At 45.3% G+C, this 17,383-nt stretch overlaps 1 protein-coding gene across 4 annotated transcripts in view; it reads right to left on the bottom strand.

The window, feature by feature from the left end:
• Nucleotides 1-763: 763 nt before the first annotated feature.
• FARS2 (phenylalanyl-tRNA synthetase 2, mitochondrial) overlaps nucleotides 764-17,383 on the bottom strand; it is a 526,339-nt gene continuing 509,719 nt past the window's right edge. For all 4 annotated transcript variants that reach the window (XM_044258345.1, XM_044258336.1, XM_044258352.1 and 1 more), the window contains one exon: nucleotides 764-1,057. In XM_044258345.1, coding sequence (XP_044114280.1) covers nucleotides 919-1,057 — 139 coding nt within the window. In that variant the 3' untranslated portion in view covers nucleotides 764-918. The remainder of the gene's footprint in view (nucleotides 1,058-17,383) is intronic.

The following is a 17,383-nucleotide window of genomic DNA, read 5'->3' as shown; positions in this document are numbered from 1 at the left end:
ACGCCACTAGCTGATAATGGCCACCCCTCATCAAATATTTATCCCAGCCCTTGCAGTCCTCCATCAGCCTCCAGCATCGTGCCAGGGATGGAATTTGATTATTAAAAATGGTCAGGAGTGAGGCTGGCAGACTACAAAGTGCCTGGGATGGAAGGGGGGGGGACATCAAAGTCCCATATTCTTCCTTAAAGGTCGTCTCCGGAAGCACGGGCCTTCTGTGAGGCAATGAAACTCGCAGGCGTTTCAAGGACGGGGTTCCTGTGGGCCTCCCAGCCTCTGGGGTGGCTCTTGCTCCTTTCCTTCCTCGCTGCTGGGCCAGAAGGAAGCTGAGCCCAAGCCCTGGGCCAAGAGGCCTGGCTCCAAGCCACGGGTTTATGAAAAACAAGAACTATCCTGCCCCACTCAGACACGTGACTGCCTTCACTTTTGAGGGGGGCCCTGGCATTTCATTAGTGCCCTGTGTGAAGCCTGCCCTTTGCAAAGCAGAAAACGAAGAGAAGAAAGCAAGCATGGAAGCAGACTCAAACAATCTTCTGGTGTCCGGAGCTTCTGATGTCTCTTTGTGTCTTCACTCATTACAAGGGTGGAAGGGCCTGACAGGCCAGAAATCACGCCTGGTCTTTATACTTTAATGGACCCTAGGGACCAATTAACCACACTGAGCACCAACAGGCAAAGCACTTTTTCAAGGAAGAGGAGGGATCTATTATATTATTGCTTCTTTTTTCCCTCCTTACCCAAATAAAAGACAAATACCATGTCAACAGCTTCTCAGGAGCTATCCTTTATTTTCTGAAAGTCCCAACACTGACCCGCTTATCAAAACATGACAGATGCCCCCATCCACTAACAGTAACCTTTTCTCTCCCACAAATCCCCGGAGCTTTGAGCGGCGGCGGTCTGGTCCAGGCAGTGGCCTCAAAACCTGCCCTCTACGCCCAGCAGCTGCACCGTCGCCTCCTGCACCGCCTGGTGCACGTGCCGGACCTCTCTCTGGGACAGGGTCCGCTCCATGTGGCGGTACGTGATGCGGTAGCAGTGGCTGGTCTTGTGTGTCCTGGGGAGCGAAAGAGAGAGGCAGGTGAGTGAGGGACAGGTGCGCCCGCTGCCTGCAGGAGCCGTGCTGGCGGCCCCGAGCAGGCCGACCCCAGCGGGGAGCTGAGGATCGGATCCGGGTGGTAGGGAGACATCACTCGCCACAACAGCCTGCACCTCTTGTGTGCAGCGTGGGAAGTGGTGTCAGGGGAACACGGACTTGAACAAACAAGTTCCCACCGGCCCAGATGCACTCAAGTCCCCAGGGGAAAGGCACTTCTTAGGGGTCTCCGAGCCCTGGAGATTATGATCCAGCAATCGGGATGCAGGGTCTGGCTTCTGGGTTTTCCGTCGGCTCCCCAGGGGACTCTGAGAAGCAGACAGGGTGAGGAGCCGAGGCCGGTATGCCTCCACCCTTCTCATGGCACAGGAAACAATCATGTGTGGAAGGCACACTGGGGTCCCAAGACTGGGACCGTCCCCGAAGGCTGAGTGAGATCACTCTCTTCACACCCCTGTAGGCCAGCCACGGAAAGCATACAATTGTGCCAGACAGACATGCTTCCAGGGTCCAGGTGGTGGAGACTTTTGCAGAACTTGGTCTCCACAGAGGCACGTGACAAGCCACAGATGCTCTGAGGACAAGAGGCTTTCTCCACAGGCCTCTGTGCTGCAGATACAGTGCCGCTGGAAGGACAAGGCCTGCCCTGCTGCGGCCCTTAAGAGACTGTCCACTTCAGAAGGACAGCCCAACGGCTGATTGCACTGGGCCCTGCACTGGGCCTCTGGTGGCTGCAGGAAGCCCCCGCCCGGCCTCCCCCGGGAGCAGAATACAGGCTTTTCTTCCAACCTGATGTCACCAAGAAAGGATGCGGCAACATCCCGAGTGTCTGAGAGATGGAAGGTTCTGGAAGAGGAGCAATGAGTTAAGGAGGGAGAAGGAGGGTGGAGGAGTTGTAGATGCCTGAAGATGATGCAAACATTTATGAGAACAAGTGCGGCCTCACGATCTGGGGGCCCAGATTGTCAGTGACGTGGGGACCGTGGAAGGGTGTGATGGTTTCCTGTGTGTGCGGGGAGGGTGCACTGAGCCCTGCAAGAGGACCCTGTGCCAGCCCTTCTAATTCCCTGCCTGAGGGAGGGACACAGAGGCCCCTTCTGAGCACAGGGTCCTAGCACTGGCCCCTCCATCTCTAGGCCTCGATACACCTTTCCTGGTCTCTGTTCCTTCTCTGTTGAAAGAGCTAACAGCATAGCGCCTTATTCCACCAAGCTCTCCAAACGGCTGTAGAGACCCATCTAGAAAGTGACAGGGCTCTGCAAATTATGAAGTGCTATACGAGTGTGAGGCCAGAGGATCCTGGGGGCAACTGTTAGTACACGTTCTTGTCAGTTCACTCTGGCGTCTCTTACTTAGCTTAAGAGTTGGTAATAAGGCCACTTGACAAGCCGAGATTTCCAACCCAAGATGAATGGGAAAAATTTATCATCTTGCTCCTATGTGCTTTGGAGAAGGCCCCCATCAGGATTCGTAGGATTCAAACAGCTTTTAGAAAACATTTCGATGAGTGAGGCGTAAATGAATCATAAACATATGGATTAATTTCATAAATTGAGAGAAATAAAATTGGCAGAATATTTGATGGTAATTCAGTAGATTCAGCTGAAAATCAACCATTTTGCTTTTTCCTTACATTACTGGTGAGAGAGAGAAGATTTACTTTTATTTGTTTTCTAGGAACTCCCTTTTTTTTTTTTTAAAGATTTCATTTATTTATTTGAGAGAGAGAGAGAGAGAGAGCACACATGAGCCAGGGGAGGGGCAGAGAGAGAGGGACAAGCAGACTCTATGCGGAGTGTGGAACCTGACGCAGGGCTCGATTCCCTGACCCTGAGATCACAACCTGAGCTGAAATCAAGAGTTAGATGCTTAACTGACTGAGCTGCCCAGGTGGCCCTCTGTTTTCTAGGGACTTCTTTTTGGAGCTTTTAGTTGTTGGGACACCCTCCTGCCCTCCTTGTGCTTGCTGGAGAACTGGAAGAAGTGGAGTTGGTGTTGGCCATGAGTTTCCTCAGCTTTGAGGAGCGGGCTCTCCACAAGAACCACGGAGTCACAGAGCAGAGGGATCTTGTGGCTTATCACTGAGTAGGTATGAAGACAGACTCTCTCAAAGGAGGGATGCCCTCAGTGCCAACTCCAAGTATGCACACTAGAGCTCCCATGATTCTTTTGTACCACCCAATGTGGACCTTTTTAGTCAGAAACTTCCCAGTCTTGTATCTGCCATGACCCTCACTATAACTCAGCAACAGCAGCAGGAAACATTTCTGTAGTGAGTCTTGCATACTGGGCACCATTCCAAGCCCTCCGGAGGTGTTCACTCCTGGAAGCGTCCAAACCCCACGGAGTACATAGCATTACGGTCCTGGTTTATACTAATGAGGAAACCGAGGCAGGGAGTGTAAAATAACTCGCCCAACTTGAAACAACTACTAAGTGGCAGGGATGGATTTGAAACCAGGCAATGTGGCAGGAATGTAGATGGTAGAGCCACTGTGGAAAACAGTCTGGTGGTACCTCAAAGGGTTAAACAGAGAATGACCCTATGACCCAGCCACTCCACTGCTAGGCATATACCCAAAAGAACTGAAAGCAGGTGTTCAAACAAACACTTGTATGAGAATTTTCACAGTAGCTCCACTTAAAACAGTCAAACAGGGGATATGGCCATCAGTGGATGAATGGATACACAAAATACGGTATATCCACACCATGGAGTATTATCCAGCCCTTAAAGGAATGAAGTGCTGACATCTGCTACAGTGTGGGTAAACCTCCAAAAGCAGGCCAAGTGAAAGAAGCCAGGCACAGCAGACCACGTACTGCATCATTTCATCCACATGAAACATCCGGAAGAGGGCAATTCATACAGACGAGAGCAGACTGGTGCTTTCCAGAGGGTGAGGGAAGGGAATATGGGCATAAACAGCTTAATAAATTAGTAAAGGGGCCGGGAGGCTAGAAGGGGAGCCTACAAGGAGGAGCCCTACCACTGAATGTCGGTTACAGGAAGAACTGACAACCACAGACTCCAACAGAAGTGTCCGTTATTACAGACCCCAGCAGAAGGGTCTCGCCAGGAAACAGTCATCAGGGACAGGCCCCCACGGGCAAAGATTTACATCACATCTCCTTCAAGAGACACACCACCTGCGGGTCAGAAAAACTCAGCGAGTGAGGAACCGTCATCACCCCAAACTCTCGCTTCTCTCCAATGGACTTTTTCCAAAACGACCCCTCTCAACCCCTCTTTCTTCCCCATGAAGAAGAGGATGAATGGGACAGATTTATCCCTCTCAACTTCTCCTTCTTCTCTTTCATTTGTGGGACTTGCCTATGGTTGTGTCATAGCTGGCTTGTTCTGGACTATAATTCTCTTTTATTTCCAAATAAACACACGGTTTGCTGGGAAGATCACTGGCCATTTTAAGGTGAACAGTGGGTTTGAGGCTTTCTTCTGGGGTGAAGGAAATGCTTTGGAACTAGGTAGGTAGTATGGTTGCCTCACATTGGAGAATGTACTAAATGCCCCTGAACTGCCCACTTTAAAAATGGTTAATTTTCACCTCATTACAAACACACACAATCTAGGGAATTTGGTTTTAGAGCCCAAGTATTAAGTACCATGCCTCACTGATCCAGCATATTCCCCCTCTTTTCCTGTCCCACACCCAGCCTCTTCCTTCTACCCCAACTTCCCCTAAGAAATGACAGGGTTTGCAAGCTATTGAGAAGGGTAATGTCTTTAATCCTCCTGCTCAAGGATGAGATGGCGTGAGCCGTGTTCCTTTCTAGCTCTGCCCTTGTGCCCTGGCACAAGCCACACATGAGGCATAACTGAGAAGCCCTGGGACAGAGATGGTTTTTAATAAAGGCCTTTCCTACTTAAGGAGCCCTATAAAAGGCAGGCTGCAAAGCCAAGGAACTGTGGGGAATCCAGAGAGCTGCGGGAAGAGCATGGGATTGGGGCGCGGGGGTGGGTGTTGCAGCAGTAGCTCCTGTCCACCCTCCGCCCCACCCAGCGGGCTGGGCATTGGGAAGCTGCCACCCCCTGCCCTCCAGTCTCCCACGGGCACAACCTTCAGGACGAGAAAATTTCCCTGGAGGAGAGAAGAGACTATATGGACAATTGTAGTTTTCAAGGTAAACACAAGTTCTCTCTTATGTACTTGAATGGCTTCTACTTGTCGGCCAAATAAATGAGAAGACCCATGACTGAGTTTGAGAGGGCAAATCTCACTAAAGGGAGTTTGAAGAAAGAGTCCGAACATTCTTTTTGGTGCTGGGATTTCACTGCGTTGGGATATTGGCAAAAATGAGCTGGTCGCTGGCTGGAGCTTGAATTTTTAACAGAGATTGAGAACATTTGAGCTTCAAGGGGTTATCACTGGTCTCCTCACAGATTCCTTTAGTCTGTCCAGAAACGGCGTGCTCTAGGCACTGAGCTGGACAGAGATAAGCAAGTGAGGAGAATCCCGATCCAACCAGCTCACATCCAGGGACTGGTGGTCTGCCAAGGTCCTTCTGTCACCAGAGAGGAGCCCAATGGAGAACCATTTCCCTCATCGCCGTGAGGGGCCTGGTGCTTGCCATGTGAGGTCGGCCATGCCGCACTCCCCACCTCACATGCTCCTTTAGCAAACGATTCTTCCCTCTGGCACTTCGTTGTGAGCATTTCTGTGGTGAACATACAAGGTGTGGGAGGCAGGAGACCTAGCTCCCAGTCAAGCCCCAGCAATGTCTATGTGGCCTCCCCAGTGAGAGGCCCGGACTGAATGGGCCTGAAGCTCCTTCAGGGTCTAACTTTCCAAGAGTGCAGAGAACAGAGGAGTTTCTAGAGTAAGTGCACATGTGGAGGAAATGAGCCAGCCAGCGAGCAGTATGTGTGAGCCTGGATGGAATGAAAGAGCAGGGGGCCCCAATCTGGGGCAATTTCCAGATAGGCTGACGTGTGGACACAAGATGCATTAGTGATATTAGTGATCAAAGCAAGAGGGAAGGAAGTTGGCTTAATGGGTTGGATTATGGCTTGAAAGAGCCCACTAAGAAAGTCTCCCTGTAGAAGGTAGACCTCAAATTGTAATAGACACTCTGGACACCTTTTAGCCTCTCTTCACGAACTACCCTCCCCGCAACTCCCACCCAATACTCTCCAGAACGAAGAAGTTAGCCTTTCTCATTCTCAGAAGAGTAGGTCTTAGGTCCAAGGCTCCCTGGTAGGCCATTTGGAGCGGGGCCCTCCCCCCAGTTCCTATCCAGCCAGCATCAGAGTTGCCTCTCACTGCTGTCGCTGCTGTGGTTCTTCCCAGAGGGATTTCTGTTCCTGGGAGTCAGTCACAAGAAACCAAACCAGATGGTTCCTCTGACAGTTACTGCCTTGGGAAAGACAACTCCAATCCAGGCCTTGATGGAGGGAGAGTCAGAGCCAGGGAAAAAGGGACTTGCTGGGTGCAGCTTGAGTAGAGTTGCTTTCAAACCTGCCTTCCCCACCTACCACCCCGGCTCCCAGTCAGCTTGCATGTTGGCAACTTGAGAGCTCCTCAGAGACACACATTTTGCCGGCAAGAAATGCTTTTTCATATCAAACACTTGTCAAGTCCTCAGGGAAGTTTCAAAGCACCCCCAGGGTTTTATTTACATCAATCCCTGTAATTTCTCCTGGTACTTCCCAATGAGGGTCTCACGCCAAGCTCCTCAGGAGGAAGGAGTTCATGCTCATGCCTCCTGGGGAGTGGGGCCCATGTTCTTGGTTTCTACATGCATGCATATAGGAAAATAATTGCTTTGGGGAGATCATCTAATAGACTCTTTTATGGAGAGGCCCAAGACAGAGACTAACCAGTGCCGTGAGTTCTCCGCTAGAGGAACTCAGGCCAGTTCTTAATCTGATTCAGGTTCTCATTCCAAGATACAGATAATGAACTCATAGGGCTTTTTGAAGAAACTGCATGAAAATAATACATGTTAAGGGTTTAGCATAGTTGAGACTTAGAGTTACTGATTGGTATTATTATTTATGTAACTGAAGATTATAGAGCCTTTACTCTGGGCCACACAGAAAGACCTCAGATGAATTATTGGAGCTTCAACACCCCATCTGTAAAAATGGGTCCCTACTTGGATACATGCTACAACACAGAGGGAACTGAAGGCATCATAGTCACTGAAACAAGCCAGACACAAAGGGTCACACATAGAACTCCGCTTATATACGGTCTCCAGAGTTGTGAAAACTCACAGAGACAGGAAGTTGAAGGGTGGTTGCCAGGGACTGGGGGAGGGAGCAGGAGGAGTTAGTGTTGAATGGGGATAGAGTTTGGGTCTGGGAAGATAAAGAAGACCTGGAGATGGACGGTGGTGATAGTTGTACAGAAGTGTGAATGTGCCCCATGCCCCAGAACTGTACACTTAAAATGGTGAAAAAGGTCACTGTTATGTATATTTTATTAAAATAAAAAAAAATTTTGAGGAGGGTTGGCCCAAATATCCTAGTTCACTATTACTAGAAATGGAGGTTGGGAATTCACATTTATATTAAAAACAAATAAACAGAAGACAAGAACAAACCCCCATCCCCCAATTATTGCTATCCATGTGGCAGGACTGTTGCAAGGGTATAACATGGTTGGTCTCTGTCCTCCCAAATGGTTCATTTTGATTTTGTTAACCTAGCTACTAAGCTGCCCTGCATTTCACACAAATGAATTTTTATGATATCCTGCTCATAAAGCTACAACGAGGTTTGACCACATTTGAACAAATTTCGTCAACTATTCCATGGTTTTCCAAACCATCCTCACACACTTCTAACCAGCTTGGAGTAATGGCTCATTTTGCACAGATTTCCAAAGCTCTGTGCTTTTTGGTTGTGTGGAAAATTTGGAAGAGGTTTTATTTTTCTCCCTAGCTTAGTCTGCCAAGCCAAAGTCAACAGAGCTAACTTTAACTCTCTACTGTTACATGGCAGCTTCCCAAATGTGTTGACACTTTGGTGGATGAGTCAGGTTACAAAACAGAAGATTTGTGGTAGGTGAAGTGCTACATTTCCAACTCAATCAATTGATCAGTAATTATTTATCCTGTGCTGAGGCAGACATTGTGGGAGATACAAAATACGAATTGCTTGATCAATATATAAATATTCATAGAGTGGCTTCTCTGTGCACAACTCAGTGGCAGTGTTAGAGGGAAGAAGTATCCCAAAGTAATGCAAAAAGAAGGATTAGGCTAGATTACCATCTATTTGGGGTTTAAGACATTTATACATGGAAATACACCAACAGGACAAAACTATTCATACTAAATGTTAAATGAATGACATGGACTGTAAATGGCTTAGCAGTGAGAAAGATTGGGAGGGGAGGTGAGATTAGATTTAGATCTTAAAGTATGATTAGGATTTTTGCAGGTGAAGGCCAAGGGGTGCATCCAGCTGGCAAAATGACACAAGTACTGGCCGGGAGGCGCTCAGTATCTTTTTCCTCTTCCATTTCAATGCAGAATTGCTGAGTGTATGTTGCAGGGACAAATGGTCCAGGGAAGAGGTGTCCAGAGGATGCATGATCTGCTGGGAGAAGGCTACAATCACAGCAGGAAGCCAGCTTTGGTCACAGCATTTACAGGAAGTGACTGACCCTGTATGAGGGAAGGGTCATTTCTGCAAAGGCACAGACAGAAGCACGGACATGCATGGACAGATTGAGGAGAGGTGAGTAGTTCAGAGTGGCTGGTCTGGGTCTACACCCTTCTATAGTACAAAACTGGTGGGGGAGGAGGCTGCAGGGTGGGTGGGGATTATAGAGGAAGGCCTCATGTTCTGGTTCAGAAGCCTCAAGTGAAAATGCATCATGAAGCAATCAACCAAAACAACAAAGTCCAGGATCATGTCTCTGTAATATCTTGACTGCTCTGGGCAGTTTTATTGTATCTAGAGTCTGGCCCTCAGCGAACTTCAAATCTTACTCCCCCAAAACAACAGAGGATTACTCAGATATTATGGTTTACCATGTCACAGATCTGATAGTAAGAGCCACCCAACCAAGGGGGTATGCTACAGATCTATCCTCAATCCCATATTTATAAGTAGAATTACTCATAACTGTGTTAACGCTGTATAGATAAATTTCTTTAGCGAGTAATGGATGAAATGTGCTAATTACTTTAAGAAAGACTCAGTGTCTAACTATGAAGGAAGTATTAGGAAAGAGAAATTTATATACATTTCTAGTGACTTAGAGTTATTTTGCAAACGTTTTTGAGGAGGGAGTCTCTGGGTCTAATTAACAGTACTATGTCTTGACAAATAGTGAGTGGGAGGTTGAGGGAGAGAGTGACAAAATAGGGACTTGGCTGTTAGGATGAGCTTCTTCTATCCATAGTATTCTAGGCTGGAGTACAGCAGTGATATCTTGGTTAAGGATTCATCATACAAGCAACATATTTTATGGAATCACAGAATCCAAGACATGGGACTGTAAAGATTTTCTGGCCCATGCTTGAGCACTTTCTAAAAAGCCTTCTGCTGGATTACTTCTGGGGCTGCCCATTTCAGGCTTTCCCAGTGTAGGCTGAGAGCGAGATTCCCTTTACATTAAGCTGACAAGTGCCTCCTATGTTTCTCTTCACTGGTGCTGGATTCTGTCCCACAACAGCCCTGGCAGGGACTCCCAGGACCATTGGTAGTCAGCGTTGGAGGCAGCACACATAATGTTGGACATCATTGTCTTTGAGATTAAATGTCTGCCTATGCATTTGCCCACCCATCCATCCAACCAAAAGATGAAGTGAATATCCAATATATGTCATGCATTTTGCCAGGTATAAGGACCTAATGGTAGAATAAAACAAAACAGACCTGACGTCATGAAGCTAACAGTCTAGCATAAAATATAGGCATTAATCAAAGAATTAGAAAGAAATATAAACTGCTACTACCCTTCTGGGCTTGAAGAAGAGGTACATGGAGCCATGAGGCTACATAAAAGGGCAATTAACTTAAATGGGTAGATCAGAGCGGTATCCTGTGCAAGTGTCAGTGAACAACTCAGAAGTTGCTGGAATGTTTGTGTGCACTCCTTTATAGTCATACCACAGTTATGGACATCCCTAATGGATTTATTTTTACCATCTAGAGAAGAACATGATTATCCCAGACCATCTATTCCCCTGAAGAGCTAACATGAGGAAACCAAACCAACAGATATGTGTCCTAGAACCTGTAACATATGAAACATATTTAAACATATGAAAACTATGTTTAAATTCCAAATATTGATAAAATTAAAGAAAGCTCTGGGCTTTGCCATCAGACAATCTTTGTAAAATTGAAATACTTTGTTGCTAGCAACAGTGGCAACAATAAGAAAGATTAACAATTATCAAGTGATGCAGCTTCCAGAGCCTTAGACGCACATGGTTTTATTGGTTGAGACCCACACGGCAATCCTGATAGGTGGTCACCTCCTTCTGCAGAACCAGGTGCAGGCTCAGACAGATGCAGTGACTTAGTGAAGGCCACGGCCAGAATATGTGGGGACTCACTTCCTTTTCATTCAGGTCTGCTCATCTTTTTGTTGTAGGCACACTTTGTTCAGCCTGTTTTTTTTTTTTTAAAGATTTTATTTATTTATTTGACAGAGAGAGATCACGAGTAGGCAGAGAGGCAGGCAGAGAGAGAGAGGAGGAAGCAGGCTCCCTGCTGAGCAGAGAACCCGATGCGGGACTTGATCCCAGGACCCCGAGATCCTGACCTGAGCTGAAGGCAGTAGCTTAACCCACTGAGCCACCCAGGCGCCCCTGTTCAGCCTGTTAATGTCTGCTGCAGGCACCAGTAGCTTTATTTTTAAGATTTATTTATTTATTTATTTGAGACAGAAAAAGAAAGAGAGAGAGAGAACGAAACAGAGACAGTGCATGAGTGGAGGTGAGGAGCAGAGAGAGAGGGAGAGACAGAATCTCAAGCAGACTCTGCACTGAGCATGGGTGCTCGATCTCATGACCCTGAGATCATGGCTGAGCCGAAACCAACAGCTGGATTCTCAACTGACTGAGCCACCCAGGTACTCCACCACTAACTACTTTTAATCAGGGATATCCCAGTAACGAGTATTATTTACCAATTATATTATAGGATGCTTTTAGAAATATGACTAGGACTTTATCACAAAACAGGGAAAGAATAAATTCATTAGTAAATATTACTTAGCAGAGAAACTGTAGGAAGTATAAAGAAAGCAAGGGTGAAAGAAAAAAGGAAAAAACATTTTATTTTTTTTTTTTAGAGAGAGAAAGCAGGGATGGGGTGGAGGGGCAGAGAGAGAGAGAGAGTGGGAGAGTGAATCCTAAGCAGGTTCCATGCTCAGCACAGAGCTGAACACAGGGCTCAAACCCACAGCCCTGAGTTTATGATCTGGCCTGAAATCAAGAGTCAGACACTTAACGGACTGAACCACCCCAGGAGGCCCCAAGAAAAAAACATTTGAAAGGGAAGAGTGATCTACTATGTACTCAGTGCTAGGCACTTTCATGTTTCATTTTATCCTCTTCATTCATAGAAAATACAGGGGAGAAAAAGAAAAACAAACAAAGCCAGAGTAAGAGAGAATATGAGATTGACGAGGCCAGTCAAACCTGGAGAACACAGAACCCAGACCTGAATGTTGCGTTTGAACTAGTGGAGATAATAAACTTGCTTTAGCACTTGCAAACCAAATGAAAAGAAAGCCTTATCCATTCCATATTTCATAGTGCCTGAGAGAAGACTGAAGTTCTTTAGGGAAGCAAAACTTACCCCAACATAATATTCTAAAAGAAATTTCTCAGGTTGGGCTTCCCACAGGGAACTTCTAATTAATAATGGCTATGTTTTATGGGTCACTTAGTATGTCTACATGCATTATCCTATTTAATTCTTGTCACCGTCCTATCATAATGGGAATTATTTATCCTATTTTGCAGGTGAGAAAACTATAGCTCCGAGAGGTTAAAAGTGACTTGCCCAGTTCACTCAAACAGTAGGTAAGACATAGGATTACAACTGAAATAATCCAAATGCTTCCAAAGCTATGCTTTTAATCCTGGTTTGGGGATACTGACTGCTATTAGTGGCCAGTGTCTCACTATTTTCAAGGCAGTAGTGAGTTTCATAAGGCTGTTCCCTTGATGAAACTCGAGGAAATAGCCCTAAAATGTACTTCCACAAAATAGCAATTTTGCTTCAGGCGAGGGAAGTGGGTTGGTTCAACATAGCTTTTTTGGTGGCCTAGATATCTTTGCCACTTGGATAAATCCAGTGACCTCTACAGGTCTCCCCTCTTCCTCAATAAAACAGAAGCAATGCTATTTGTTCTTAACTAGTCCCTCAGTTAGGAAAAAAACTGAAGTCATGTGAAAAAAAGCACTGTCAGCAACTTCGAAGAAAGTACTAATAGAGTCAGAGTCAGAGTCCGTAAACTATTTTAAAATATTATTGAATTACAGTTATCCATTTTCCAACTCACTGAAAACAAGTATTTTCTTTTTGGTATTTTCTTACTTCAAAAAAAAAAAAAGATATCAAGCTCACGTTTCTGGTGTACTGTGGGGAAACATAGTCTTCTGAAGTTGAATCTGTCCATAATAAATAATTAGGCAAGATTTGATAAGAGTGCCCCTGGGTTACTTTCAAAGCAAAAATATCAAGACACCTCAACTGTGGACTCACAGGGCAATGTGACACATTGTCATGCTCATGCCTTGAAGAAAGTACTAGTGTCGGCTAACATCTTTAGGCTCCCTCCTTTCATACTTCATGCTTAGTTTTTTTCTTTCTGGACAAAGGAATGAGTGCAGGGTTGGACAGTGTGTGTTTTGGACAGATTGCTGGAACAGGTAACCAAAGAATATGTCTGTCTTTTCCATGTATGCCAACTAGCTCAGAATAAGATAGTAGTGAGCTAGGAAGGTTCCAGAATGATGGCAGAATAAAATAAAGATCCTACTGCTATATACTCCCAGATGTGTTGGGTAACATACAAGGATATTGGCTTTGAAAAGAAGTAGAGAGCTAAATAGATAATATGAAAGCAAGTGAAAATCTCCAGGTACAAAAAATAAAGGAAAAAAAACCTGTGTAAGAGTAAGTGCCTAATGCTTCAGTTGCCTGGAGCAAAGAGAAATATCAGTTATTGCAACCTGAAGTTTATATTTTAATGTCCATGTGGGAACAGAGATGAAGGCTTTGGTCCACATGAAGCAAGAAGGTGCATTCCTGCACAAAGATGGTACAACCAAATAAAACAGTAGACTAAGGAGAAAAATACATTCTTGGCACAAAGAGGAGCAAAGGAATCTTGTCTCTGCTCAGATTCTGAGAACAATGTAAAGGAGTCTACCCTGAGAATCACAATCCCAGTGTCACAAGAGGCTTTGGATCCAAAACATACAATGCCTCAGATCTTCAAGCTGAGAAATCAATATAAAATTGGTCCTGGAATGGTGCTACTCTAGGATACCTGGCAGAGAAAATGCAGAACACTCTAGAGAGAAGGTTAGCTACATGGGATCACTTCAGGAAAAGCTCCAAAGAACACAACCTCACAGCCAAAAATTAGAAAGCACATGAGGAAATGACCCATGATATGCCTGAGTCATTAGATAAAAAACACAGGATTAGTACCCCAAGAATTTCAGATACAAAATCAGCCAGAGAAGTGTTTAAAATGCTTGAAAGTGGATTTAAACATTTAAAAATGCTCCAAATACATAAAAGAACCATAAGAAAGAACATTAAGAAAAGAGAAGAGCAATTCAGAAATAGGCCCACATAAAAATGCAAACAACCATGTGAATATTGCCTCTGAAGGCGGCCAGTAGTCAGACACTGAGAAACTCAAGGCTGATTTGGTGGCTGTTCCTAGAGATTTGTAATCAGTGACAAGGTGAATGCCTTCGATCTGAATTGCTAACCCTTTGTAAATAGTAACATCCTCTTCCCCAGTGACTCATTCTGTGTCAAAGGCCATACTTCCTGCAGACCCTGTCATTGTCTGTAGTGCAGAACAATCCTTATATGGAGAGGGATACTACCCCAGATACCATCATTTGTCGGGAGTTCCCATCTGCCCCTCAGAATGTGAGGAAGATTCCTTTCTGGAGAGAGAAGTTCCAATGACCTCTAAAAACTTCGAGTACTTGCCAAGTTTTCTGTCAGTGATATTTAAAAGCCATTTACTTTTGTTTATTTTATATTTAATGAGTTGGTTCATGCAAAAAAATGTATAGAGAAATATAGTTATAATTTTAAAATGGGTAGAAAGGTTAAAATGACAAATTAGACACAGCTAAAGGAAGAATTAGTAAACTGGAAGACAGATCTGAGGAGCTATTTATGGAGCAGAGTGAAGTACAGAAATGGAAGACAGGAGAGAGGGTAAGAAGCCTAGGATAGAATATGAGGACCAGAAGAAGACTAGAGAGAGAACAAAGAGAGGCAATATCTGAAAAGGTAACAGCAAGAGACTTCCAGAATTAATGAAATCCTTGGACTCTGGAAGCACAGTATATTCTGAATGGGGTAAAAGGAAACAAGTCTGCACCAGACACACGGTAATGAAACTGCAGAACACTTAGGACACAGAGATGACCTGAGCAACAACTAGAGGGGGAAAATATAATGCAAGAAATGGTCAACTTCTCAATAGCTCTGGAGGTCAGGAGCGAATGGAATAGTACCAACAAAATGTCAACCTGTATCAACTGTACTCAGCTAAACTGTTATTCCAGAAAAATGGCAAAATCAAAACACTTTCAGACAAAGTGAGACAATATGAGAGATTTACTGCTCAATACCTTACATGAAAGACCTGTGAAAGGTATATTTTAGGAAGGAAACTGAATTCCAAAAGAGAGCAGATCGAAGAGGAGGAATGAGTAATTAGTAATAACTCAGAGCAAGAGTAATAGGATGGCTGAGATCACAACCAGCTGAAAGCTAGGATTCAGATGCCACAGTGTTCGGGGATAGTCCCATCTCAGACAGTAGTCCCAGAATTGCTCTAAGTTGGAGTAAGCAGCTCAGAAAGCCGATCTCCCATTCCAACCATCAGTCACAGGCTTCCCAAAGAAGCGATAACTTGCTAAAATACCCCATGAGGCCATATAGCTGAAGAGTTGAGAGCCCACGGTCAGGAGGCACACAGACCTGCTGACAGCACATGCTGGGTGTGATTTCTTTCTGGAAAGTTGCTGGAACTCTGTAAGCCTAATTTTTAACACCTCTTCATGGGGCTACACTATATCTTATAGATGTATGTGTAAAGATTCTAACACAGTGCCTGACACAAAATAAGTACCTGATTAAAAAAAAAAATACCAGTTACTGGGGCACCTGGATGGCTCAGTGGGTTAGGCCTCTGCCTTTGGCTCAGATAGTCATCTCAGGGTCCTGGGATTGAGCCTCGCATCTGGCTCTCTGCTCAGTGGGGAGCCTGCTCCCCCTTCCCCTTCTGCCTGCCTCTCTGCCTCCTTGTGATCTGTCTGTCAAATAAATAAAATCTTAAAAACAAAACAAAACAAAACAAACCACTAGTTACTATAATTAGTATTAGCATTGTAACCTTTGCTAACTAATTTGTTTGGTAAGCACATACATTTATTTAGGTTAATAAAAAAGTTATGTGTCCCTAGATTTACAGAAGAAGAGAAAAATAAACAAGAGCATTAAGATTAAAAGAAATTTCTTGGGCCCCAGGTGCAAAGTACTATACCCTCACCATCACACTGCTCCTGGCCTTTGAGCACCTCAGGCTGCATGATGTCTAAGCAGCTTCTCTGTTAGCATCACCACGGCGCTGGTTGAACCCGGACTACAGGTTTTCATTAAAACTACAGGGGAGTGGTTGGCGAGTCTCTCTGTGAAACACTGTGTTGACTGCAGTTGATTTGGAAGCTCTAGCCTGGTTGGTTTTGTTTTTGAAAACCACGTTCTGCAGTTACCTCTGGCCACAGGAAAAATCAGAATAGTGCAGACAGAAAAGACAGATCTGCTGCTCCCTTTTCAATGAATAGGACAAAGCCATGAAACCTACAAGCATCTTAACATGGGGAGGTAAGGGGAGGCAAAAGAAAGGCCTGGAAGACTGACAGCTCTGTGCCAGAGCCCATCAGGGTTATAATTCATTAGAAGACGCTCATTTACCTTAGTCTCTAGGTCTACATATAAGTCTGTCCCAGTGGCAGAAACAGCAACTCCCAAAGCACAGACAAGTATCCAAGGAGAAAAGTTGCAGAGGGATCTAGTGTCCTGTTGGCAGACACCGGGGAGAACTCTATAGCTGGAATGGAGGGAGAAGTATAAATTCTGGCCTTCCAGCAAAAATGCCAGAGGGAGCACCCTTTCTCTTTGTTATCAACCAAATAAATTGATGTCCAAAGCAGAGCCCCCTCTGGCCATCTGCTTTCTTCAGTGTTTGCAGAAGTGACTTTGATTCATAATGTTTCTACGCAACACATGTACTTTATCTCTCTTTCTCTCTTACCCTCCCTCTGTCTCAACGTCCCCAAATCAGGATTGAAGAAAATTCTGGGGGCTGAACTGTTACTTTGTTTTGGGCACTTTTGTTTAAAAAGGTCTAAGTACTTTTATGATACACTCTGAGTATCTGATCTTACATACTTCTCAAAACTCTCTTATACAGCATTACTCCCATGGCAACGATAGGAAACCGAGCCCCAGAGGGGTTGGGTGACTTGCCCACTTAATGGCTTACCACTGTGTTGCCCACTTCACCTGCTCTGCTAGTGGGGGCAGAGTCTTCAGGGACCTCTCCAGGACACCCTGCTACCCCTTTCCTAAGATGGGGTTCTGGGTGAGAAAACTGACGGTAGGGCACCAGGAAACAGCAACATGGGGTATCAAGAAGTTTGGGTTCCTAAGATACTAGTCTTTCCCCTAACCACTCAGGAAATTCTGAGCAAGCACCTAACATCGTTAGGCCTCTGTTCCTTCATATGGACTAGACAGTCACTAAGATTTCTGGCCTCTTCACTCTGAGTCTCTAAATGCTTAGGTCTCTGTCCCAGGCAAGGATGGATGAAAAGCTGGGACCCTGGAGGAAGCACGTTCCTAGGTCAGCATGGCACCGAGCACCTGATCTATGGCACCCTGGCCATGGGAACTGGTTGATTACAAACAAGCAGATTGTTCGCTGGGAGATCCAGCAGCTTGAGATGCCTGAAGTCAGGCTTTACTATGGTCCTTTTGAGTAAGTAGCTACAAAACTGCTAATTGGATTCGGCAAGTTGCTGAGT

Source organism: Neovison vison, chromosome 1 (assembly GCF_020171115.1).
Source record: "Neovison vison isolate M4711 chromosome 1, ASM_NN_V1, whole genome shotgun sequence".
In the NCBI taxonomy this organism is placed as follows: domain Eukaryota; kingdom Metazoa; phylum Chordata; class Mammalia; order Carnivora; family Mustelidae; genus Neogale; species Neogale vison.
This window is presented reverse-complemented; position numbering and strand designations above follow the sequence as displayed.